The 25,397-nt window shown below is 49.1% G+C and overlaps 4 protein-coding genes and 1 long non-coding RNA gene across 7 annotated transcripts in view; 2 read left to right on the top strand and 3 right to left on the bottom strand.

Annotated features, from left to right (window-relative positions):
- Positions 1–1,715, bottom strand: part of LOC104983771 — a 3,595-nt gene extending 1,880 nt beyond the window's left edge. Inside the window, exons 1-2 of the long non-coding RNA XR_824677.1 lie at positions 1,345–1,715; positions 317–529 (exon numbers count right to left, since the gene is read on the bottom strand). This is a non-coding gene — a long non-coding RNA (uncharacterized LOC104983771). The remainder of the gene's footprint in view (positions 1–316; positions 530–1,344) is intronic.
- TNF (tumor necrosis factor) lies at positions 129–2,956 on the top strand. Of its 2 annotated transcripts, none has more exons than XM_010833292.1 (4): positions 129–560; positions 1,138–1,186; positions 1,371–1,418; positions 1,734–2,956. In XM_010833292.1, the coding sequence occupies exons 1-4, from the start codon at positions 375–377 to the stop codon at positions 2,153–2,155; spliced, it is 705 nt and encodes a 234-aa protein (XP_010831594.1). In that variant the 5' UTR covers positions 129–374; the 3' UTR covers positions 2,156–2,956. The 2 variants fall into 2 exon arrangements, with proteins under 2 accessions (XP_010831594.1, XP_010831595.1); XM_010833293.1 differs by having other exon boundaries at positions 343–560; positions 1,141–1,186.
- A 2,017-nt stretch (positions 2,957–4,973) lies between these two features.
- LTB (lymphotoxin beta (TNF superfamily, member 3)) lies at positions 4,974–8,087 on the bottom strand. Its single transcript, XM_010833298.1, has 4 exons — positions 6,839–8,087; positions 6,369–6,420; positions 6,101–6,172; positions 4,974–5,617 (listed from the first exon to the last, which is right to left on the bottom strand). The coding sequence occupies exons 1-4, from the start codon at positions 6,998–7,000 to the stop codon at positions 5,163–5,165; spliced, it is 741 nt and encodes a 246-aa protein (XP_010831600.1). The 5' UTR covers positions 7,001–8,087; the 3' UTR covers positions 4,974–5,162.
- LST1 (leukocyte specific transcript 1) lies at positions 6,106–12,670 on the top strand. The gene is made up of 4 exons (XM_010833296.1): positions 6,106–6,181; positions 11,319–11,438; positions 11,683–11,705; positions 12,245–12,670. Exons 2-4 carry the CDS (start codon positions 11,321–11,323, stop codon positions 12,386–12,388), a joined length of 285 nt encoding a protein of 94 aa, XP_010831598.1. The 5' UTR covers positions 6,106–6,181; positions 11,319–11,320; the 3' UTR covers positions 12,389–12,670.
- A 386-nt stretch (positions 12,671–13,056) lies between these two features.
- On the bottom strand, positions 13,057–15,644 carry NCR3 (natural cytotoxicity triggering receptor 3). Of its 2 annotated transcripts, XM_010833299.1 has the most exons (5): positions 15,523–15,641; positions 15,334–15,390; positions 13,585–13,929; positions 13,307–13,414; positions 13,057–13,173 (listed from the first exon to the last, which is right to left on the bottom strand). In XM_010833299.1, exons 1-5 carry the CDS (start codon positions 15,605–15,607, stop codon positions 13,127–13,129), a joined length of 642 nt encoding a protein of 213 aa, XP_010831601.1. In that variant the 5' UTR covers positions 15,608–15,641; the 3' UTR covers positions 13,057–13,126. The 2 variants fall into 2 exon arrangements, with proteins under 2 accessions (XP_010831601.1, XP_010831602.1); XM_010833300.1 differs by lacking the exon at positions 13,307–13,414 and having other exon boundaries at positions 15,523–15,644.
- Positions 15,645–25,397: the final 9,753 nt, after the last annotated feature.

Consider the following 25,397-nt stretch of genomic DNA (forward strand, 5'->3'; position numbering starts at 1 on the left):
CCCCCCACCCCCCCGCGATGGAGAAGAAACCGAGACAGAAGGTGTAGGGCCCGCTACCGCTTCCTCCAGATGAGCTCATGGGTTTCTCCACCAAGGAAGTTTTCCGCTGGTTGAATGAGAGCCTTTCCCCGCCCTCTTCTCACCCCACAGCATATAAATGCAGCTGTTTGCACACCCAGCCAACAGAAGCTCCCAGAGCGGGGACACCAGGGGACCAGCCAGGAGAGAGACAAGCAGCTGCAGAACCCCCTGGAGATAACCTCCCAGACAACACACCCCCGAGAGACAGCCAGGCAACTTGCTCTCTCTCACATACCCTGCCACAAGGCTCTCCTGTCTCCCGTCTGGACTTGAACCCTTCTGAAAAAGACACCATGAGCACCAAAAGCATGATCCGGGATGTGGAGCTGGCGGAGGAGGTGCTCTCCGAGAAAGCAGGGGGCCCCCAGGGCTCCAGAAGTTGCTTGTGCCTCAGCCTCTTCTCCTTCCTCCTGGTTGCAGGAGCCACCACGCTCTTCTGCCTGCTGCACTTCGGGGTAATCGGCCCCCAGAGGGAAGAGGTGAGTTTCTGGCCGGCCTTGGCTCATTCTCCCACCCAGAGAGAAATGAGAGAGAAAGAGGGTGAGAGATGGGGTGGAGAAAGAGGTGTGTTGATGGGGAAAGATGGGGAGGAAAATAGTGGAGAAAGATGGGGAGGCAGGAGGAGACATGGAGAGAGATGGGGGGAAAAGGGAGAAGGGTGGAGAAATAACACTTGGCACATGGGGGATGCCCTCTAAATATTTGTTGGACGAATGAGTAAGCAGAGATACAGACATAAAGAGAGATGTGTAGACAGATAAGGGGTGTGAGTAGAAAGATGGAGACTCAAAACAAGTGATCTGGATGAAGATGATGAGACAGAAAGAGATACAGACGATAGGAAAGAGAGATAAGGAAAGATGAAGCTAAGTGTGTCTGGCATGTGGAAGGAACTCAATGAAAGAGCTGTTAAATGGATGAATGAACAAAAAAAATGGATGAATGGAGAGAGAAGACAAGACCCATCAGGGCAGAGAGTACAAGCTAGAGAAGCAGCCAGCAGTTTCTCCTTCAGGGGTGACTTGCTCTAACACTCATCCTCCTTTTTCTCCCCAGCAGTCCCCAGGTGGCCCCTCCATCAACAGCCCTCTGGTTCAGACACTCAGTAAGTGTCTCCACAACCTCTCTTCTAATTCTGGACTTGGGGGGTGGGTGTGGGTGGGGTTTAGTCAAGGGATGGAAGCAGTAGGGGAAATTTAGGGTTTGGGATCGGGGGGAGAAGGAATGGAGGTTAAAGTATGGGATATTTTCTGGGAAGCTTACCTTTTCCTTTCCTCTTTTCTCCTCAGGGTCCTCTTCTCAAGCCTCAAGTAACAAGCCGGTAGCCCACGTTGTAGGTAAGAGTTCTGAGGATGTATCTGGGTCATGAAGAAGCAGAGAGACAGTGCAGGGTAGAATTAGGGGGCTGAATCCAGACTGAGGGCAGACAGAGACAGTGTGAGAAGAATTCATGAGCTCAAGGGGAGGGTGGTGGATACTTAGAACTTGAGGGGGATACTCAGAACCTCATGGCCAGATGGGATGTGGGAACACAGACAGAGGGGACAGGAACCGGATGTGGGGGGCGGGCAGAACGCGAGGGCCAGGATGTGGAGAGTAGAACTGACAGGGTCACACTGATCACCCCTCCCTGTTCTTCCCCCTCCCTCCAGCCGACATCAACTCTCCGGGGCAGCTCCGGTGGTGGGATTCGTATGCCAATGCCCTCATGGCCAACGGTGTGAAGCTGGAAGACAACCAGCTGGTGGTGCCTGCTGACGGGCTTTACCTCATCTACTCACAGGTCCTCTTCAGGGGCCAAGGCTGCCCTTCCACCCCCTTGTTCCTCACCCACACCATCAGCCGCATTGCAGTCTCCTACCAGACCAAGGTCAACATCCTGTCTGCCATCAAGAGCCCTTGCCACAGGGAGACCCCAGAGTGGGCTGAGGCCAAGCCCTGGTACGAACCCATCTACCAGGGAGGAGTCTTCCAGCTGGAGAAGGGAGATCGCCTCAGTGCTGAGATCAACCTGCCGGACTACCTGGACTATGCCGAGTCTGGGCAGGTCTACTTTGGGATCATCGCCCTGTGAGGGTGCAGGACATGTATCTTCTCCCACCTCAGTTACCTTATTATTTAATCCTTCAGGCCCTTCTCATCCCCTTCTGGTTTAGAAAGGGAATTATGGGCTCAGGGCTGGGCTCCAAGCATCCAACTTTAAACAACAGCTACATTTAGAAATTAGGGATGTAGGGAAGTGAGGCCTGGACAACGGGCCACCAACCACCATCAAGGACTGGAACTGGAACTTCCAGAACTCCCTGGGGTCCACAAGCTTGGGTTCCCGGATGCAACCTGGGACACCCAGAATGTGAGGGCCAGGGCTCTTACCGGAACACTTCACAACATTCCTTGAGAAGATCTCACCTAGAACTTGACATGCGTGGACTTCAACTCTCCCTTCCTGCCAATGTTTCCAGACTCCCCTGAGGTGGGAAGCCCAGCCCCAACCCCACTGGGCCAACTCCCTCTGTTTATGTTTGCACTTGTGATTATTTATTATTTATTTATTATTTATTTATTTACTAATGAATGTATTTATTCAGGAGGTCAAGGTGTCCTGGGAGACACAAACTAAGGGCTGCCTTGGCTCAGATGTGTTTTCTGTGAAAACGGAGCTGAACTGCAGGTTGCTCCCACCATGCCTCCTCGCCTTTGTGCCTCCTTTTGCTTATGTTTTTTAAAAAATATTTATCTGATCGAGTTGTCTAAATGATGCTGATTTGGTGACTGATTTGTCGCTACATCACTGAACCTCCACTCCCCAGGGGAGTCATGCCTGTAACCGCCCTACTGGTCAGTGGCGAGAAATAAAGTGTCCTGAGAAAAGAAACATGCCTCTATCTGGAAATTAATTCTGCATGGGCCTCTTCTTGCGGGTGAAGTGAAGTGAAGTCGCTCAGTCGTGCCCGACACTTTGCGACCCCATGGACAGTAGCCTGCACCAAGCTCCTCCATCCATGGGATTTTCTAGGCAAGAGTACTGGAGTGGGTTGCCATTGCCTTCTCCAGGGAATCTTCCTGACCCAGGGATCGAACCCAGGTCTCCCGCCTTGTAGATAGACGCTTTACCGTCTGAGCCACCAGGGAAGTCCTCTTGGGGGTAAGAGGCTGCTAACCGAAGTTCTTCTCCACAGGGCTTAAGATCCCTGGACCTCACTCCTTGAACTTCTGGGGCTCAAGAGATCCTACCTAAGACAAAGCCCAGCTGAATATGCCCCTACCCAAAGAAAGGAACTTGAACTTAATTACCTCTCCCTTAGGACATGGGAATTTCCAACTCTGGGAATTCCTATCCAGGCGGGGCAAATCCTGCTCAGGTGAGATTTCCGGCTGTTGTGGCCTGAGAGAAAGAGCCGGGGAGCGGCCAAATTCTCAGGTACCTGAATCACAGCCAAGGGACTTTCAGACAGTTGGGCAACTGGGCTCTTGAAGCTCCTGCTCCCGGCCCTCCCTCTGCCAATCAGTCCTAACTGTGCAACTGAACTGGACCTCGGTCTACCAAAGGTTCAGTATCAGTCACCGAACCTCACCTATCAAAGAGAAGTAGGGACCCGCACCACACGTGGGGCCACATGAGAAACACAAACAAAAGCCCTAAATGCCACCGGAGCACCTCGCGGAGGGCTCTGTGCATTCTGGCTTTCTCCCTTTTTCCAGGCCCCAGTCTTCTACCCGCTTCCATCTCTCAGTGGATGGAAGTGAAGAGGAGGAAGAAGATTAAAAAACAAAGAAAGAAAAAAAACAAAGCAAAGAATAAGATGTAGGTGAAGGAGTGCCCTGCTCCCCCCATGCCAGCTTGGTCTCCCTGATTTTTGATGAGTGATGAGAAGGACATGAGGTGGGTGAAGTGGAAAGAGAAATGCATTCTGCCCCTCCAGGAAGCCTCTTCCGGACACAGAGTCAAAGACAAATATGGAGTCAGAAATAAAGACTGAGACTGGGACCCCTTGATGGGCTTTCCTTCTTGCTAGGGTTGCCAGGCAAGGGGAAAAACCATGTGGTGTGCCGCAGAGGTGGGGTGACCCACTGAGGTAACCTAGATAGAGCCTTGGCTCCTCCTCCATCTCCTCCAGCCCCAGGCTGAAAGTCAGTCATGGAGAGAGGGGGCTGCTGTTGCTCACCCTGAGGCCCCCACACTTGCCTACTCATGGAAAAGGGACCTGAAGTGTGAATGAGTGGTGAGGATGTGCCATCTCTCCCTGGACAGGGCCAGGTGGCATCAGTTCTTCCTCCCCCTCCTCTCCAGGTTTTCCCTGGTATCCTCAGGCACCACCCCCCCACCCTACCCCCGGCCCCAGCATCTCCCTTTCTCAAACACCCTCCCAGCTTTCTCCTTCAGCCTCCTCCCTGTACCCCATCCTTCACCACCACCCACCCACCCATCCCTGCTCCCCCAGCTGTGGCTCTTGACTGTGGCTAACGGGGCAGCTAGCAGAGAAGTGCCAGTCTGCCCAGTGCTTCACTATCAGCCCTATTCAGGTTTATTCTGCCAACTGGGCCATTCTGAGTGGTGCTTGCCTTCCCCTGCAATGACCCCACCACTACTGGGATGGACCCAAGAGAGAAGAGTGCAGTGCTGAGTCTGGGGGGACCGCGTGGCCTTGAGAATGTGGGTGCTGGGAGATGCTTTGGCATTTGTGGAGGGCCTTTTTCTTCTTACCCTCCAAATGGGCTAATGTCGGGGAAAAGTCATTCAGAGGCAAGGGTGGGTGGGACCCACAGATCCCCCACCCAGGGAACAGAGGCCATGCCAAGTGCTATGAATTGTTTCAAGCAACCAGAAAAATAAGGAGAATATTTAACCCACACTTGTGTACCCACCCTAAATGAAGACACCTTAGCCTCTCTGCATTTGTATTGGCAACATTGAAGTTTACATTCTTTATTTTCATCCGGCTCAAAAATCAGTTTCCAAACAGTCGTCTACATTTTCCCCACAGCCATGGGGTCCCCGGTGTCTGGGTCCCCAGTGACTGGGCTGCATCATTCACATACTCTCATCAGGCAGTAGCTGTTCTTAGGGATGCAGCTAGCCCTCACCCCACCATCACCGCCCCGAAGAAGGTCTTTCCTCTCCTGTAGTCCACCATGTCGGGGTGACTGATATTGACGTACACCCTCTCGCCCCTCCGGAGCTGCACCAGGCCACCGAACCCCACGCTCGTGTACCAGAGGGGCCCATAGTCGTGCCTCCTGGCGGGGTCCGAGACAGGTGTCACGGTCTCCGCGCCCTCCAGCAGCAGCTCGGGGGTCCCCGATCCATAGGCGCCCCCCGCCCGGTACAGCCGGCTGAGCAGCGTGACCGAGCCGTCCAGGGGCTCCACGGCGGGAGGGGGCGCCCGGCCCCGGTAGCCGATGTGACAGTAGAGATAATAGAGGCCGTCCTGCGGGAGGGCCAGCCCTTCCGCACCCGAGAACTGCGTCCCGCTGCTCAGAAACGCCTCTTCTTTCTTCGCCTCCCAGCCTAGCCCCTGCCCGGTGGTCCAAGCGCCTGCAGAGAAATGGGCCCGTCGGCTTTCTCGGAAATCAGATCCTGAAAGGAGTGATCCAGGCCGGGGGCTTCTGGGAGGATGGGCATGGGGTACACTGAGGGCTTTTAACCCCCTGCAGGAGCCCAGCTGGGTAGGGGAGCGGGCTGATGGCGCTCTCCTGCAATGAGTACGAGTTGGGACTGAGGGCACCTGGGTGTGCGGTGCGGAATGCTGAGGTGGGGTGATCCAGGCCGGGTTTTCCCTCCTCCCGGGAGTGGGGCGGGGAAGCAAGAGGCTAGAATGCTGGTGGAGCGGAAGGCTGGGCAAGATCGCTGCGGTCAAGTGGGTGGGCAAGGGAGCGCCGCAGTGACAGAGCAAAGGGACTCTAACCGTGGGTGAGCAGAACTGGCACCCTGGACCCTTCAGGTCCGTGAGGTCCTTACCAATGAGATGGGGTCCTTATCAATGAGATGGGATCCTTACCAATGAGATGGGATCCTTACCAATGAGATGGGCAGCTGGGAGCCTAGGGCTGAGATCAGTTTCTGAGTCCTCCTCGGGCAGCTCCCCGGACTCTGGAAGAGGTAGGAAGAGTCCACGGTTGGGGACAGGGTGTCCTCTGGTCACCCCCAGAGGACAAGGTGCTAGGGCCCAGGGATGGGGCATCTGGATTCCTGAAGGAAGAGAGTATCTGGGGATGCAGATGGTTGGGAGCTGGGAGTCCCTGAGGGGCAGAGCCAGGGAAGGGAGGGTAAAATGGTGGGCTCTTACCAAATCGCTGATGGGCAGGTGCCTGGGTGCCTGGGTCAGCCGTCCCTGTTACCTGAGTGGGTGGGGTCACAGCGCCCAGAGTTCCCTCTTAACTGATGCCAACCACCAGCCCTCCCATTCCCAGCATAGATTCAAGCTCCAAACTTGGGGCTTCTCCCACCAGCCCCAGCCTCCACACCTCCCTGGAATGGAGAGCTAGTGAGGTGGCTATACTTGAACAGAGAGACAGAGGCCCTAGTATGTCTTGGGAGGAGGAGAAGAAACATACATACGACCAGGAAGGGGCTTGGTGACATCGGGACACAACAGCATCACACGAACATGAAAAGAGGACCAGCAAAGAGACAGACAGGACATCTCCATCCTGGGGACAGCCAAGCCAGCTGAGCAAGATAAGACGAGGGGCATAGCCAGAGGTGAGTGAGCATGGGCAATAGCCGGCCCGTGGAGGGTTTATTGTAGCCACTCACCAATCCTCCCTGCTCCTGGGGCACCAAGGCCAGCACAGCCACAACAGTGATGGGCACAGCCAGCAGGAGGGTCACCAGGGAACTGACTCCTGCCACAGCCAGCAGCAGGCATCCTTTCCTCTGGGGCCTCCTACCCCGGCCCTCCAGCCCCCGTTCCCCCATGGAGACTGAGCTAGGGCCCGGGCAGGGGGGCTTTCATACCTCAGGGGTGGGGCCACCCTCTCCCCAAAGACCCATACACCTGGCTGGGACTTTCCGCACACCCCTCACCCTGCTTCCTGTTTACCCAGAGCTGGGGTGAGGCAGCTGGATGCCTGGGTTCTCTGAACTGGGGAAGGAGTCGGAGGTGAAGAGACAGGCTTTCAGGGTAGAGCCGGAGGGGGACTGACAGATCTTCTGAGTCAGTGGGAAGGAAAACTGACTGAGGCCCTGGGAGGGAAGCTAGCTTGCCATAAGTCGGGCAGCTACAGTGAGAACACACAGATTGCTCCAGATTGCCAGTGGGGTCTGCAATCTTCTGTACCCCAGAGGTGGGTGCTGAGGGGAAGGCTGCATCCACAGCCCTGAGACCAAGGGCTGGAACTGGAGTCTTCAGGGATGGGTGTCTGGGTCCCTAAGAAGAACTTGTCCCCAGGCTGGACTGACCTCCTCTTCCCATTCCCTTGCTCCCTCCAACCCCCCAGACCTGGGTGAGAAAGAGTTAAGCCAGTCCACGGTAATGGCAGCTGAAGAGGTCCTCAGCCTCCCCACAGACTCTTAACTCATTGATGAGGGATGGAAATAGAGCATCACTTTCCTTGTTACACAGTGTAGACAGGAGTGCGATGAGCACCCACCCACAAAGAGCTTTGCAGTCTAGAATGAGCCCCACGCTGACTAAGTGTTAAGTGAAGAAAGGACAGAAGAATGAATGAGTAAGCAAAAGAAAGCAGTAAGGACAAAATGAATGGTATAGGAGGCAAAGCAGTAGGAGATGAAAGGAAGAAAGACCAGGTCAAGGGAGTTGCAAATGGTCCCAGATCATTTCCCTTTCTTGATATCTCTGTGGGTTCCGTTCAGTTCAGTTCAGTTCAGTCGCTCAGTCATGTCCAACTCTTTGCGACCCTGTGGACTGCAGCACGCCAGGCTTCCCTCGTCCATCACCAACTTCTGGACCTTGCTCAAACTCATGTCCAAGGAGTTGGTGATGCCATCCAAGCATCTCATCCTCTGTCATCTTCTTCTGCCTTCAATCTTTCCCAGTATCAGGGTCTTTTCCAAGGAGTCGGTTCTTCACATCAGGTGGCCAAATTATTGGAGTTTCAGCTTCAGCATCAGTCCTTCCAATGAATATTCAGGACTGATTTCCTTTAGGATAGACTAGTTGGATCTCCTTGCAGTCCAAGAGACTCTCAAGAGTCTTCTCCAACCACAGTTCAAAAGCATCAATTCTTTGGCACTCAGCTTTCTTTATAGTCCAACTCTCACATCCATATATGACGGCTGGAAAAACCATAGCTTTGACTAGATGGACCTTTGTTGGCACAGGTCCTCTGTGTGTTCAGATAATAATAATAATAACATAGCTAATATATATATATATAAATAGCATTTGGTGTGTGCCTGTCACTGATCTACACACTTTATATACAAGAATGCTTTTTGAGGGGAGCCACAGTGCACAACATACAGAATCCTAGTTCCCCGACCAGAGATGGAACCCATGCAGTCTGCAATGGAAGCACGAATTCTTAAGGACTGCTAGGGAAGTCCTATATAATTATGCTTTTAATCCTGATAAACACTCTAAGAGGAAACTGAGGCACAGAGAGGTTAAAGAACTTCTATAAGGTCACACAGGAGTGGCAGAGTCAGGATTTGAACCCAGGTAGTCTGGCTCTATACCGTTAACCACAAGACAGTTTAAAAACTGAGTGCTGACTTCAGATTTGTCCATTTCAGGGTATGTAAATCTTGCCTTCCTCACCAACCCCCTAAAAAAGAAATGGGGAAACAAATACTGAACTCGAGTCAATGATAAACATAGTAAAGGGTTTAGAGGTAAAATGTACTGATGTCTGCAACTTTGAAAAACATCAAAAAATGAGATGGATTGATAGATATGTAATAGAGCAAATATATGGAAGAATATTAATTGTAGAATCGAGATGGTAGGAATGGGTTCCTTGTATAATTCCTTCAAATTTTTTTCTGTTTGAACATTTTAATAATAAAACATTAAAAAAAAAATATTGGCCTACTGTCCTGCATGGGGAACACTGTGGATGGGGGAAGGGAAAGAAGTAGCAGAAAGTTTCTGAATTTGGAGGAGGAAATGCAAATGCTTATGGGCCCAGGCACCAGATCTTCTCTCCAGTCCTTGTTTCCATGTGAGCTCCCCAGTCTTCACCTTCTGCAAGGATGAGGTGTGCCATCCTCTAGCATCCGTCTCCCTCTCCTTCATCCAGGTCTCTGTCCAGAAGGCCTTCGACTACTGCCCTTACTTAATTTTGCGCTCAACATCAGAATGCTGCTCCCTGCAGGAAATCCACCCGGGTTGCCTGCACCTCCTTTCCCAACACCAGCTTGTTGTCAACTTTCTGTCTTAGATCTATCAGCAGTGCTCATGTAGATCTAGTCTGGCTGTCTCTGTCTCCTGTTGTTCATCCATCAATCAAGTGCCCTGTTAGATACAGCTCCAGAATACCAGGAGAGTTACCCAAATCCACCAGTTTGTCTTGGGAGCTGGGGGTGTATATTCACACACACCAGGATCATGGCTCTCAGGGACCCAGTATAATTGGGAAAAGTGAATCAGGGCAGGGATCTAGAAGGTACATGATCACTGAGACTTGCAGGATCAATAGGAGGGCTGGGGTGAAAGGGGATGACACGCTGAGTTACAGTCCTGTGAGTCTGAAAGGAAAAGACGTTGTAACCCCAACCCTCAGAGCCTAACTTCCTCTCCTGATCATGCTGGGGAGGAACCCAGGCTGGGGGAGAAGTTAAAAGCGGGGAGGGGCAGGAATGTCTAAGATGGCAACACCACTCCAGGGCAGCTCCGGCCAGTCTGCAGTCCGTTCATCCACAGGCCACAGGCTCTGGGTAAGCTGGGACCCTCGGGGGAAACCCAGGGAGAGGACAGTCATACCCCAGAGTGAGGTGAGTCTAAGATAAGGGAAGGGAAAATATAGTTTTGAGGTTCCCCGGGCCCGGGAGGACTCCTCTGTCCAGCCTCTGTCTTTGCTCCCCAAAGAAGTGTAAACCATCCTCTTCTGCCCCCACTTCCCAGCATGGCCACCTCAGGCCCTCCTCTCCACCTCTGCTTCTGCTCCCCACCCGCCACCCCTACCCAGGAATCCTCTTTAAATCAGGTCAGTCTCAGTTTCCACACACTGGTCAGTGCATCTGGCTCTGGTTGAAGTCAGCAGCCCCCTCTTCGCCCTCAAACAGGAACCAGTGGTTGTAAGACAGGAAGTGCCTTAGGGGAAGTTATGGGCCCCAGACACTTCTCCATGCCCCACTTTAGCCCCAGCAATATCTGCTCAAGGAGAGCGGCTCTCCACACCAGCCAAGCTGGGGCCCCCCTTTTCCTGAGTTGCTCTGCCAGGTGGTGCTAGACACCGTCTTCCCTATTTTCCTGCCAGGCCTCGGCTCCTCCCTCAGCCTCCTCATCAGAACTTAGAGCTACCTGGTGCTGGACAGGCTCCTATGAACCAGCTCGTCAGCTTAGGGTAGGGGAAAGGTGGTAGGCTCTGGAGCTGGACAGACCTGGCCTTGAACCCCAACTCTGCCTCTTCTGGGCTGGATGTCCTTGTCAGGATCCAGCCTCGAGTCTCAGAACCTTCACCAAGGAATGGGCACCATAGTACCCTACATTGTTATGCTGATTAGCAGTGACAAACAGAAAGTGCCCTCCCCCACCCCATTCGGGGTTAATACAGATCTAAGGCTCCACGGCTTGGGAAACTATTGTAACAGAGACACCCGAGTTTACAGATGAGGAACTTGGGGCACATGATTCACCCCAGGCCATTTAGCCTCGAAGAGCTGTGCTAGGTTTCCCAACCTACAGGCTAGTCTTCAGTCCTGAAAGCGTGAGGGGAGATGGCAAGGTAACCCTCTGCACAGGTGGGTGGTGGTGCACAGGGAACATTGGGTAAAAAGTGGCGTGTGTGGTTCGTGGGTAGGTGGCCAGGGCCTCTTGGGACCAACCAGTGCTGGGGGAACAGACTTCATGGGGAGGCCCAGAGATGGCAGGGGTGGTGGTGGTAAGCTTCTGAAGGGTGAATGGTCTTGGGAAGGAGTGAGGTAACCGGTGAGGGATGGACACCTACAGTAAGAAGTGAGTCAACACAGTCTGGGGTGAAGAATCTCTGGGAGAATCTTTTTTGTCTCTAAAACTATCAGAGGGAGAAGCTGAGATTCACAACAGATGAGGGGGATGGGGTGAACTGAAGCAAAAAAAGTTCCCTCTAATATTTACCCCTTTTCCCTACAGAAATGCAGTGTAAGCAAAAGGATTTGTACCTATTTGGGGGTTTAGGGCTGGGGATGCTCCTGCTTCTGCTTCTGTTTGTGGTCGTTCTGTTCATCTGCCTGTGTCGGCTCCACAGGAGAGGTAAGCCCCACCCGCACCTCCCTCATTCCCCCTCTGTGAGGAAGGGGGCAGAAAGCAGATGCAGGGGGGCGGAGACAGTCCCAAGAGAGAGGCCGTGGCTTAGGCCGTGGCTTTGGCCGTGGGAACCCCAGGAGGTTGGCAAGTGAGGAAACACCTGGTGGGGGTGGGGAGAGTGAGTGAGCAGGGCTGGGAGGTGGCACAGGAGGCGGGGCACAGCCAAGCTGAGCTTCTTCTTTCCTTCCAGTGAGGAGGCTGGAGAGAAGCTTGGTGAGTCTGGGGGCAGGGAAGAGGGTGAGGGGGCAACAAGAGAGGGTGGAGTTGGGGGAGCAAAAGGCAGAAAGAAACGGGAGCATGAGGGAGACAGGAAATAAGAGAGAAACAGAAAGAGGGAAATAAAGAATGAGAAAAAGGAAAGGAAAGGCGTAGAGATGGAAAGAGGGAATAAGACAAAGGAGAGAGGGGGGAAGAAATGAGGGAGATTGGAGACAGAGTGAGACAGAGAAGTCAGAGTGAGAATGAGAGGCACAGGGAAAATGAGAGAAACCAAGAGAAAAAGGAGGAGAAGGAGATTAAGCATGATGAAGTGGGAGAAAATGAGAGAATGAGAGAGATACGAAGAGGAAAGGACAAGATAGACTGAAAGAGAGGTGAAGAGAGAGCTATAGATGGAGCACAAAGAGAGGCAACGAGGTAAAAAAATTTTAAAAAGTGGCAGTGGGAGAAGGGAGTGGCAGAACTTAGGGAGGGGGTGGACAGAGCAGGGAGGCTCCTGGGGACCCCGTCAGTGCCCTCTGTCCGGGCCCCAGGTCCAGGCCTCAGAACAGGAGCTCCACTATGCGTCCTTGCTGAGGCTGCCGGAACAGGAGGGACCGGACATCCGAAAAAGGGAAGGCAACAAGGAGGACCCCAGCGGGGACTATGCCTGCATCGCCAAGAACAAACCCACCTGAATACCTGCAGATGCCTCCCCCAACCCACGGCCATCCCATGGTTCACCCAGTTAAGACCATGGTCTCACCACCCTCCGTGTCTCAGGCTTCTTCATCTATTTCAAGCCCCAGCTCCACAGAGCCAAGATCAAAACCTAAATTACTGGGACTTCCCTGGTTGTCCAGTGCTTAAGGCTCTGGACACGTCCACTGCAGGGAGCACAGGTTCGATCCCTGGTCAGGGAACTAAGATCCCACCTGCTGAGTGGCCAAAAATAATAATAAAGTGGTCTTTCTTAAAAACAAAACAGAATCCTAAGTGATTTACCCTCCCACTCATTCTGGGGTCAGGTAGGGGGATTCACTGGGTGAGGAAGGGTGTTTGGGGACCCAAGCTCCCCTGAAGCTCAGAGAAGAGTATTTGCCTGTGGGCCACTGACAAGTATGACCAGTCATGTCAGATACTCCGCTCTTCTCAGGACAAAGGGCTTTAGCCCTTTGGGCAGGAGAGAGAGGTGTGCTGAGTCCCAGGATGGTGGTGGGAGGGGGCAGGATTGCTAGGAAGCTCCCTCCTTGGACCCTTCCAGACCAGATTTAGTCGCAGGAGGTAAGAGTTGGGAAAATCCAGAATGGGACACATTGGAGCATCTGGAGATGGAGCAGGAAATACACAAGACTCATAAGAAGGATGATGGGGTAGAGAGGAATTTATTAGGGTCTCTTGAAGAACTTGGGATCACTGGGGTCTGGAATCACTCATCAGAGGCCATCCAAGGAGTGACAGGGTGTTCCCTTGTGACAGTGGTCTGGAGGAGAGGCCACAGGAATCGCTCAGTGCTGCAGCCCTCCTCCTCCTTCTTGGTCTCTATCTCTGCTGGCTCCAGCCTTCTCACTTGCCCTCCCATCTCCATGCCCACGTGTCCCGGCTCCAACACTCACATTTGCCCTGGTAATACATGCTGCTGCCCATAGCCACTGAGAGAAAGCTGAAGGCATAGAATCCAGCCCGAAGGAGGAGGACTGTGCCAGCCGCTAGCTGAGGAGGTCCTGCATGTTGCGGGGGGTTTGGGGAGGAGGGGGAGAAGGGCTCAGGAGAGGAGGCCCTGGGTAGAAGTGTGCAGAGGCTCGGGGAGGGCAGCGGGCCTTGGGGAGGGACTCTCCACTATCAGGGAGGGTGGGGCCTCTAGTCAAGGGGACATGGCTTTCTGGCACCTCACCTTCCTCCACCACCAGCAGGGTCCCATTCCCTGTTCCGACACCCAGGCCCAGCACCTCCACCCTGCACACGTAGACTCCGGTGTCATGGCCTCGGGTGTCCCAGATGTGCAGCTCAGCCTGGTGGTCACAGAGGAAGCGGGAAGAGGGGAGAGGGGCCAGGCGGCCCTGGAACTCTGCGGTCTCATTCCTCACCTCCATCCCTGGGGCCACTTTGTCCCGGTACCATGTGACAGAACCAATGGCCAAACTCCCTTGGCTGGCATTGAAGGAACAGGGCAGGAAGGCGGGGGACCCCTCCTGGGTACGGATTTCAGGGGGCTGGGACACCCAGAGAACACAAGATCCTGGGGGCAGAGAGAAGACACAGAGGAGTGCCTTCCCAGTTACTCCAGAGAGAAAAGACCTGAGAGCTTGTGGTAGAATGTCCCCGCTGTACGCCCACCCCCCAGAGGGCCCTCAGGGACAAGTACTTTAGATGCCCCATTAAACCCTTTTTACCAATCTAATTTCTTAACATTGCTTATTAAACAGTTTTTCAAATTATTTTTCATACCAACTCTTACCCTCTCCCATCATTCTCTAGCTCTGTCCACTAGTAACATTTTGCTGAAATTTAACTTGTCACAGTTAAAGTGAAGCTCATTAATGAATGTGGCTGCCTAGTTAACTAATATCATTAATTATATTATGCCAGGTATTATTTTAGTACTAATAGCATTCCACACCATACCATCTTACTACTGTTTTTTTGTTGAAGATCATTAAGTAAATCTCCAGGTGAAGCCATGGCTATAACTGATGGGGATCCCTACTGAATTCATCTAAATCGATGAATTACATCAACTATTAAAATTCTTGATTAAATTCTCCAGTTAATGAAATTTACCACTCATTCTTCTGTTTCAGTGATTCTCAAGCTTGAGAGCTCATTGGAAACATCTGGAGTGTTTGTTAAACCAGATTCCCAAACCCCACTGCTGGAATATTTTATTCCGTGGTTCTGAATAAAATATTTGAATTTGCCCTAGGTCCCTGCTGATGCTGAAGCTGTAGGTCTGGAGTCCACACTGCATTTAGTTAATGAGTAGATCGGATAATTAAAATCAGTTTCATTAAGAAACTTAACTTAGATTTAATTAAATTCCTAAACTCCTAATTATATCTAAACCCTAGATAATAAGCCTAGTTTAATAAGCTTATTAAACTCATCGAATTAAAACTGACCCCTTAAAAAAATCTGACCCCTTCCTTCAAGCCCTGTTTTCTGGTTCTTTAGACTTTATCTTGTTAGGAAGTTGGCTGGGAAGAAAAAGGCTTCCCTGGTGGCTCAGATGGTTAAAAATCTGCCTGCAATGTGGGAGACTCATGTTCAATCCTCAGGTCGGGAAGATCTCCTGAAGAAGGGAATGGCAACCCCCTCCAGTATTCTTGCCTGGAGAATCCCATGGACAGACGAGCCTGGAGGGCTACAGTCCATGGGGTCGCGCAAAGAGTGGAACACAGGTGAGCAACTAACTTTCACTGGGAAGAAAAGAGTTCTAGCATGGAAGCTGGGGAATGACCCTCCCAGAAGGTGACACGGAGGGAACTGCAAACTGGAGGAGTGCACCGGGTTTCAGCTTTACAGAGAGACCCCCTGCTTTCAGCCCCCACCCAGTCTGCTCCCCTGGGACATGTGTGTCCAGCCTCCCCATCCTTCCTCCTCCCAGCCCCACACCCCTCAGGCTCCTGGGAGAAAGCCCCGTCACCTGGACGGATGATGATAAAGATGAACAACAGCATCTGGGCCATGTCGGAGGGTGTTCCTGTTGATGAGGAGGGACATGAGCAGTGAGGTCTGGGTGGAGGAGAATGACCCACTACTTGTGACCAGGCCTTTGGTCACTGGAGGGGGGTGGGGAGCTTCCTATGACACAGAGGACTCACACATTACTTACCAAGGACCTTAACTCCCTGGGACCTCAGGCATCGAACGCATCCTTCCCTGAGGAAAGAAGATGCTGCTGACGGTGATATCTGCATTGCTAGGAGGAGGGGGCATAGTGGGGGCCGGTTGCATAAGTGTTTAAGGGGAAGGGTGTGGCTTAGATGGCTGGTAATGCTTAGGTGGGTGGGTGGATGGGTGAGATCAGGATGTGGTTCCCCCATCTTCTGAGGTTCAAGAAGACTAACCCTTTACCAAGAATAAGCCTCCAAGAGCTTTTCTGAGCCCAGAGCTAACCCACTTCCCCTCCCCTTGGCTCAACAGCACCCAGGTCCACCCCATTCATTCCCTCCCCTTGAGTTAGGGCCCTCTGCTAGGGCTGCTCAAGAAATTCTGTAAATGAGAGGATTAGCAGAAGTCAGCTGACTGGTGGCAGCGGCAGTGAGTTGCCAGAGGCTTTGTCTGGAAGCTGTATTTGCACAGCAATCACCCTGTTTTGCTGGTAGCTCAGATGGTAAAGAGTCTGCCTGCAATGCAGGAGACCTGGGTTTGATCTCTGGGTCAGGAAGATCCCATGGAGAAGGAAATGGCAACCCACTCCAGTATTCTTGCCGGGAAAATCACATGGACGGAGGAGCCTGGTGGGCAACACTCCATGGGGTCACAGAGAGTCGGACACAACTGAGCGACTAACACACATACACAGTTTCACTTAGGCTGTGTTGACTTGGGTGTAGCTGATGGACAAGTTTGGATTCATTCAGATTCAGATCTCCATTAAAGGAATACACCTCTCAAAGGGGTCCACTTGACCAAGTGTGTTCTACACAGATTCAGGTAAAGTCACTCATCTTTATTATTTTATTCATTCTTTAGCTAACATTTCTCGAGAAATTACAAGGTGCCCCCACTATGGGAAATGCATTTTTCACAGACACAAAAGAAAGGAGACACACTGTGGGACTTCCCTGGTGGTAGAGTGGGTAGGAATCTGCCCGTTGACGCAGGGGACATCCCTTCCCTGGTCCGGGAAGGTTCCACCTGCTGCAGAGCAACTACTCTAGAGCCTCCTCGCTGCAACTACTGAACCCATGTGCTGCAGCGACTAAAGGCCACACACCTAGACCCTGTGCTTTACAATGAGAGAAGCCACTTCAGTGAGAAGTCTGCACACTGCAACCAGAGTAGCCTTTGGTCTCCACAAATAGACAGAACCCTCGCACAGCAACAAAGACCCACACGGCCAAGATTACTTAATTTTTTTTTTAAAGACACTTTGTGTTACACATAGGTCCAAAGTTACACAGGGATTAGTACAAGTGTGCCACACGCTTTTGTATATGTATTAGCCACCTACACGAGATAACACAACATGTAGAAAAGAAAGATGACATATACGAACGCTGGGTGAAATCTGCCCAGCCCTCACCGCACAGTTTTTCTGTGACTCCCTTTATAGCGGTCCATATTCTTTCTTTCTGACCAAGTTTCTTGCTGTTTCACAGCACACTCATAGATCATGTAGTTCTCCATCTTCCACAGCAGTGATCTGGAGCTTTTTTTTGGATAATTTGTAATTTTATGGTTAAGAATGCTGACTTGGAGTCAGGCTGTGCTCAAAACGCCAACTCTCCTACAAACTAGTTACCTAATCTTGGACAAATTATTGAACCTCTCTGAACCACCCAGACAAGCACAGGTACCTCACAGTCTGGGAAGGACTGACTCAGCCGTTTAGTGAGCGGAGTGGCAGCCTCTTCAGGGTCATCTAACCAGAGGGTGTGGAGATGAGGTGGCATAGCAAGGCAAGGACCGCCCCCTGGTGGCCACAGAGCATGCGGCGGCCTGAGGCCCCAGTACAAGGCTCTTCACAACTGGGCCTTAACTGTAGCTTTCGCTCTGTTCCATACCTTGCCTTGTCCTGTCAATAACCCATCCTCACACCCAAAGGGTGAATGTGGAGCAAACTGTCTCTTCCACTCAACTGTGAGAATCCCATGATTTGGGGAAGGAGGGAAGGTCACCACCAGTGGAGTGGGGGTGAGGGGCTGAAATGGGCAACTGGCCTGAAGATAACACTCTAATTCACAGACTCGATCACATGGCACTACTCCATGTCTCAGGGCAATGAGGCTTAGAAGTCAAGGCAACGTGAACGGGAATAATGGTTCCACTACTTACACATCTGTAAAATGGGAGTAGCTTTTGTCGGTTTCCAGACCCCACTGTAGTGCAGAGTCAGTGTATGTTATGTTAGCCTTTATCTCCCTCCCAGTCCTGGGCGAGAATGACCAGTGGTACAGTTGGGCCTGAACTCAAAGGTTTTTTGCTCTTTCCACCTCTTTTTGCTACCTAAGATTTCCAATATCCCAAAATGTTGTGGATTCTGAAGACCGTACTTGGCTTGTTTTAAAGACCATCTAGAATAAATCCTGGTGTATGTGTGGATTCAAGGACCCTATTCAATAACTCTGAGAGCCTCTAAAGAACTTTAACCTGTGCCAATTAGCTCAGCAAAATCAAGGATGGAATTTTTCTTTTTTAAATAATTTTGCTTTGGGCTGTGCTGGGTCTTCTTTGCTTTCTGCAGGCTTTCTCTAGTTGCAGCACGCAGTGGTTACACTTGGTTGCAGTGTGCAGGCTCCTCATTGCGGTGGCTTTTCTTGTTTCAGAGCACAGGTTCTAGGAGCACGGGCTTCAGTAGTTGCGGCTCCTGGGCCCTAGAGTTCGGGGCTCAGTATTTGTGGTGTGTGGGCTTAGTTGCTCCACAGCATGTGGGATCTTCCCAGACCAGGGATCGCACCTGTGTCTCCTCCATTGCAAAGCAGATTCTTATCCACTAAGGGAGTCTTTGAATGGAATTTTTCAAAACAAACTTTTACCAGCTACTCGAGAAGAAACACAAGAAGTAGGAATAAAAAAGTTGTGGAATGTATGTATACACATCTCGCTTGATAAATCTGACAGTGGTCTGCCTTGAGGCTGGTCAGGGCCAATAAACTCCCAACTTAGAACAGGGAAAGAGGTGAAAAAACAGAAGAGTTTCTGGAATCATAGCACAGGTGACCCCATCTCACCTAGTGTTTCCTCCTCCAAGTGTTGGCAAGGGTGAGACGTGGGGAACTTCTCCAGTCAGTCAGTTCAGTTCAGTTCAGTCGCTCAGTTGTGTGTGACTCTGCAACCCCATGGACTGCAGCACGCCAGGCTTCCCTGTCCATCACCAACTCCCAGAGTTTACTCAAACTCATGTCCATTGAGTCGGTGATGCCATCCAACCACCTCATCCTCTGTAGTCCCCTTCTCCTCCCGCCTTCAATCTTTCCCAGCATCAGGGTCTTTTCAAATGAGTCAGTTGTTCGCATCAGGTGGCCAAAGTATTGGCGTTTCAGCTTCAACATCAGTCCTTCTAATGAATATTCAGGACTGATTTCCTTTAGGATGGACTGGTTGGATCTCCTTGCAGTCCAAGGGACTCTCAAGAGTCTTCTCCAACACCACAATTCAAAAGCATCAATTCTTCGGTGCTCAGCTTTCTTTATGGTCCAACTCTCACATCCATACATGACCACTGCAAAAACCATAGCTTTGACTAGATGGACCTTTGTTGGCAAAGTAATGCTTCTGCTTTTTAATATGCTGTCTAGGTTGGTCATAACTTTTCTTCCAAGGAGTAAGCAATTTTAATTTCATGGCTGCAGTCACCATCTGCAGTGATTTTGGAGCCCAAAAGAATACTGCCACTGTTTCCACTGTTTCCCCATCTATTTGCCATGAAGTGATAGGATCAGATGCCATGATCTTAGTTTTCTGAATGCTGAGCTTTAAGCCAACTTTTTCACTCTCCTCTTTCACTTTCATCAAGAGGCTCTTTAGTTCTTCTTCACTTTCTGCCATAAAGGTGGTGTCATCTGCATATCTGAGGTTATTGATATTTCTCCCACAATCTTGATTCCAGCTTGCGCTTCATCCAGCCGAGCGTTTCTCATGATGTACTCTGCATATAAGTTAAATAAGCAGGGTGACAATCTACAGCTTTGACGTACTCCTTTCCCTATTTGGAACCAGTCTGTTGTTCCATGTTGTTCCAACTTCTCCAGTCAAGTCCTTATAAATATTTTTTGACTAATTAATGGCTCCCAGGTTATACCCTCAATCTCTGACCATGACTTCTCAAAGGTTCACCCCACCTTTGGCCTCTTTTAAAAAAAAAAAATTTACTTGGCTGCACCAGGTCTTATTTGGGGCATCTTTCAGTTGTGGCTCATGGGATCTTTCGTTGAGGTATGTGGGATCTAGTTCCATGACCAGGGATCCTACCTGAGCCCCTGCAGTGGGAGTACAGAGCCTTAGCCACTGGACCACCAGGGAAGTCTCTTGCCTCTCTTTCTCGCTGTCACGGTCCAACTCCCTCACATTCACCAAGAGCAGGCCCCTGGCTCTCCAGCTTTCTATTTCAACCTCTGCCATCTCTCTAGAAGACTTAATGTCCGTGTATATGATATTTTTATATACAGATATAAATATATACAGTAAAGTTCAGTTCAGTCACTCAGTCTTGTCCTACTCTCTGCAACCCCATGTACTGCAGCACAGCAGGCTTCCCTGTCCATCACCAACTCCTCAGTTCAGTTCAGTTCAGTCGCTCAGTCGTGTCCGACTCTTTGCGACCCCATGAATCACAGCATGCCAGGCCTCCCTGTCCATCATCAACTCCCGGAGTCCACCAACTCCTAGAGCTTGTTTTTTCACCTCTTTTCCTGTTCTAAGTTGGGAGTTTATTGGCCCTTAAGACAGACCACTGTCAGATTTATCAAACCAGAGATATCTGTACATCCATTCCATAACTTTTTTATTCCTATTTCTTGTCTTTCTTCTTGAGTAGCTGGTAAACGTTTCTTTTGAAAAAATTCCATCCAAGGACTTCTCTGGTGGACAAGAATCTGCTTTGCAACGGAGAAGACATGGGTGCGATCCCTGGTCTGGGAAGATCCCACATGCTGTGGAGCAACTAAGCCCACACACCACAACCACTGAGCCCTAAACTCTACAGCCCATGAGCCGCAACTACAGTAAAGTACATAGATCTTAAGTGTAGAGTTTGATGACCTCTGGCAAAGATACGAGCCCATGTAAACTGCACTGCAACTGATATACAGATCATTTCCATCACCCCAGAAAATTCTCCTATGCCCCTCTTTGGTCAATCCTTTTCCTCTCCCAGAAGCAACTACTGATTTATACTCCTATAGATTAGTTTAGTCTGTTCTTTTTAAAAAAAAACAAAACAATATTTACTTACATGGCTGTGTCAAGTCTTCGTTGCGTCATGCCGGATCTTTCTGCGGCAGCACACAGACTCTCTAGTTGTGGTGCACCCACTCAGTAGCTGCTGATCGAGGGCTCCAGAGCACATGGGCTCCAGTAGTTGCAGCACACGGGCTTAGTTGCTCCGAGGCATGTGGGGTCTTAGTTCCCTGACCAGGGATTGATCCTGAGTCCCCTGAATTGCAAGGCAAATTCTTAACCACTGGGCTACCAGGGAAGTCCTAGTTTAATCTGTTCTTGAACTTCATACAAATGGAACCATATAGCATACACTCCTGTACCCCACTTCTTCCATTCTGCATAATGCCTGTGAGATTCATCTGTTTTGATCTAGGTATATCAGTAGTTTGTTCCTTTTTGTTGCTGAGTGGTATTTCATTTATGGATGTATCACACCTTGCTTATCCATTCACTTGATGATGTATTAGGTTATTTCTATTGGTTGGGTATTACGCATACATCTCCTGTGAACATTCTTGCACATAATTTGCCAATTATTTTTCAACACACCAATTTCACAGTTGCTTTGCCTTGTCTACTCCAACTATCATCCTGACTCTGTGTGACCCATACCTCGGATCTTTTCTCCATCTTACCTCTTCTTTCTCAAGGACACAAAAGCAACCAGACCTGAGTCCCTCTGGCTCCTGTACCCGCCACACGCGCTTTCACACCATTCTCCTGTTGGTAGACTTTTGCGTTGTTTCTCCTACTTTCATTCAACTAACTGAGCATCTACCATGGGCTTACCCAGGCAATTCTCTCAAGATGCTTCCCTGGTGGCTCAGATGGTAAAGAATCTGCCTGCAATTTGCGAGACCAGGGTTTGATCCCTGGTTTGGGAAAATCCCTTGGAGAAAGAAACCGCACAGCCACAGTTTTAACCAATGCTATTCTCAACCTGTATCTCCATCTCAATCTCCAACCTTTGCCTCAGGCCTTTTTCTGAAATCTGATATGCTCTCTAGGCATATCCCCCAGAATGTTCCACAGGCATTTCAAAACCATCAATGTCCACCTAAACTGGGTCAGCCTTCTACATTCCCCACCTCAGTGAATGGAAACACAATCTACCCAGACATTCAAAGCAAAATCCCGGGACTTGTCCTATGCTGCCTTCTCCTTCCGTTCCCCCATCCAAACAATCCCCAAGTGCTAATCACTCTGCCTCTGGGATATCTAAGGGTCTTTCTCTGCCTCTTGGTTCTTACTTCTAGCTAAGGCCCGCATCATCTCAAGATGAAACCAGGACATTGCTTCTCTGATAGACAGTGGTTTCTTCTCAATATCCATTCCACACCTCCCCCTCTGAGTATCAAGGCTCATCCATCTATTTATTCAACTATGCCTTTACTGAGTGCCTTCCTTGTGCTAGGCACCCTATCTTCATCCTCCCTGATCTTGCTCTCACCTCTGTCCTTGTCTCTCATACGTCTCTGTCCACAACTCTTTTTTGTCTCACCATCTTTATCTGGTGTCTTCCTATCTCTCTACCTGCATGCTGCATCTCCTTCTGCTTTCCCATCTTTCTCCACATTGTCCCTCCCCATCAGGACACCTCTTTCCCCTACTCCATCTCTTACCCTCTTTCTCCCTGATTTCCCTTTGAGTGGGAGAATGAGTTAATGATGGCAAAGTGCTCACCTTTCCCTCTGAGGACTGATCACCCCGCCCCCACCACCCCCACTGAGAAACCTTTCCTAACACTGACACTTAGCTGGCTGGGACCACTTCTGGGTGCCTGAAGACTCTTGTGCAAGGATTCCTGTTTTTTAAAAAATGAATATTAGAGGAAGGCTTTACCTTACATCTGTCAGAAACTGATAAATCAAACAAGCACATAATTACTAAAGACATGAAAGAGTGAAAACAGACAATTAACAAGCTTGATCGAATGGGACTACGTAGAATATTAGAATAATTAGAAAATATCCATTATTTTTAGGTACACAGATAGATGTTAAAAAAAAGAATCAAAATCATTTAGAACACAATTCCTGACCAACATCCACGATAACATAAAATAATAACAAGAATATTTATCATGGGCTTGGAAAATTTACAACTGCATTTCTGGGACTTCCATGGTGGTCCAGTGGTTAAGACTTCACCTTCCAGGGCAGGGGGTGTGGGACCAGTCTCTGGTCAAGGAGCTAAGATCCCACATGCCTCGTGGCCAAAAACCCAAACATAAAGCAGAGTAACAGTGTAACAAATTCAATAAAGATTTAAAAAAAGAAGGCAAACTTTCTTTTTAAAAATGCATTTTTAATATATTTATAAGCTTTAAAAACATACTTCTAAATGATTGAAATGTTAAAAGAAAATATAATGGAATTTAAAATATTTTGAATGGGAGTTCACTGGTGGTCCAATGGTTGGAATCCAGTGCTTTCATTGCCAGGGTCTGGATCATCCAGGAACTAAGATCACACAAGCCACAAGGCATGGCCAAAAAAAAAAAAAAATTATTTTCAATTGAATGGCTGAAAACACTGCCTATCTAAACTGCTGTGAGATGTGGCTAAAACAATTCATGGAAGAAAGTAAATGTGAGGATTAGGAAAGAAAGTTTGAAAATCAATGAACTGAACAGATATTTCAAGAAATTAGAAAAAGTACACAGAATAACGACCCAAAATTTAGGATGGAAATAATAAAGATACTTTTAGAAATTAATGAACTAGAAAACAAAGAAACACTAGAGCAGAAAAATACATATTTACAGAGACTACTTATATTAAAAAATCTCCCATCAAATTGGTAAAGCATGAAGAGAAAAGGCATACACATATACACAGAAAAGTAATTTATAGGAAATGCAATATCTGATACATTAGATATTTATATTACAAATTTTGATAAGACAAAATAACTTCCTAGAAAAATATATAACCAAAACTGACTCAAAAAAAATTAGAAGCCTGATATACCTAAAACCATTAAAGAAGTCGAATCAGACATTCAAAATTTAACCACCAAAAATATTGCCAAGCCCACATAGCTATAAAATCATCAAAACAAAGGTCACTCCAATCATATAAAAATTATCCTGAAAGTGAAAGTCGCTCAGTCATGTCCAACTCTTTGGGACCCAATGGACTATATATTATAGTCCATGGAATTCTCCAGGCCAGAATACTGCAGTGGGTAGCCTTTCCCTTCTCCAGGGGATCTTCCCAACCCAGGGATTGAACACAGGTCTCCCACATTGCAGGCGGATTCTTTACCAGCTTTATTAATATTTTTTCTCACATCTATGTTCATAAAGGAAATTGTTTAATAACTTTTCTTTCTCAAAAGCCTTGCCTAGCTTTTGGAGCAAGGTTATATTAATCTTATGAAGTAAGTTCAGAAACTTTTTCTGTTTTCTGACCACCACAAAACTTTTTCTGTTTTCCTAGTGGCCAGAAAACAGACCCTAAAAAACCTAAAACCAGAATTTACTAAATAGTATAAAACTTAACCGGGAATTCCTTGGTGGCCTGGTGGTTAAAACTTCTTGCTTCCACTGCAAGGGGCATGGGTTTGACAATTAAAACATTTTACAAAAGCTGTTCATGATAAACAATGACTCAGATTTTTAAAATAGAAAATATTTCACAACAGTTATCTATGATTTAAAAAATTAGGACTGTATATAAAGTGCTTCCTTCTCTCATTAAATTTAGTGTATATTTTTGAAATGATTGTCTTTTTTTCCCTTCTACACCTCTCCTCCTGTTCCTCTTAATACCCCCATGTTACCCATCATCTTTTCTGGGGATACTTGCATTTCTGACAGGCGTCCTTCCTTCACTGCTAGAAGTTGACACTAAGTTTTGTTGTTTTTCAATTCATGATGAATTTTGAGAAACAATTTCCACCTGCTTTTGGCAATACATTTCTGGTGTGTTGTCACCTTTTGGAAAATTGCATTCCTCTTCTTTACCTTTTTTTTTTCATAGTTAATTGAACAGAAGCTTTGGTCATTTCTTTTTGTTACTCATCCAAATGAGCCAGAGGGCTTCCCTAGTGGTACAGTGGTTAAGAATCTGCCTGCCAATGCAGGGGACACGGTTCCTGTTCCAGAAAGGTTCCACACAACTAAGCCTGGGTACCACAGCTACTGAGACCGCCCTCTACAGTCTGTGCTGTGCTCTGCAACGAGAGGCCCTCACACTGCAATAAGGACCCAATAGAGCCAAAAATAAATGTCTTTTAAAAAACAGAGAGAGAAACTTTTAAGTTAAAAAAAAAAAAAAATGAGCTAGATTCTTCTAAACTATTAGCAGCAGGACCTTTGGGGCAGGGGGCAGGATGGCTTTCCAGATTTACAAGTTCAAGGACTCCTTCTCTTTGCCATGTGCTGTGCTGAGTCGCTCAGTCGTGTCCAACTCTTCGCGACCTCATGGACTGTAGCCTGCCAGGCTACCCTGTCCATGTGGATTCTCCAGGCAAGAATACTGGAGTGGGTTACCATGCCCTCCTCCAGGGGATCTTCCCAACCCAGGGATTGAACCTAGGTCTCCAGCATTGCAGGCAGATTCTTTACATCTGAGCCACCAGGGAAGCCCCTCTTTT

Source organism: Bison bison, unplaced genomic scaffold (assembly GCF_000754665.1).
Source record: "Bison bison bison isolate TAMUID 2011002044 unplaced genomic scaffold, Bison_UMD1.0 scf7180017863415, whole genome shotgun sequence".
NCBI classification, from domain to species: domain Eukaryota; kingdom Metazoa; phylum Chordata; class Mammalia; order Artiodactyla; family Bovidae; genus Bison; species Bison bison.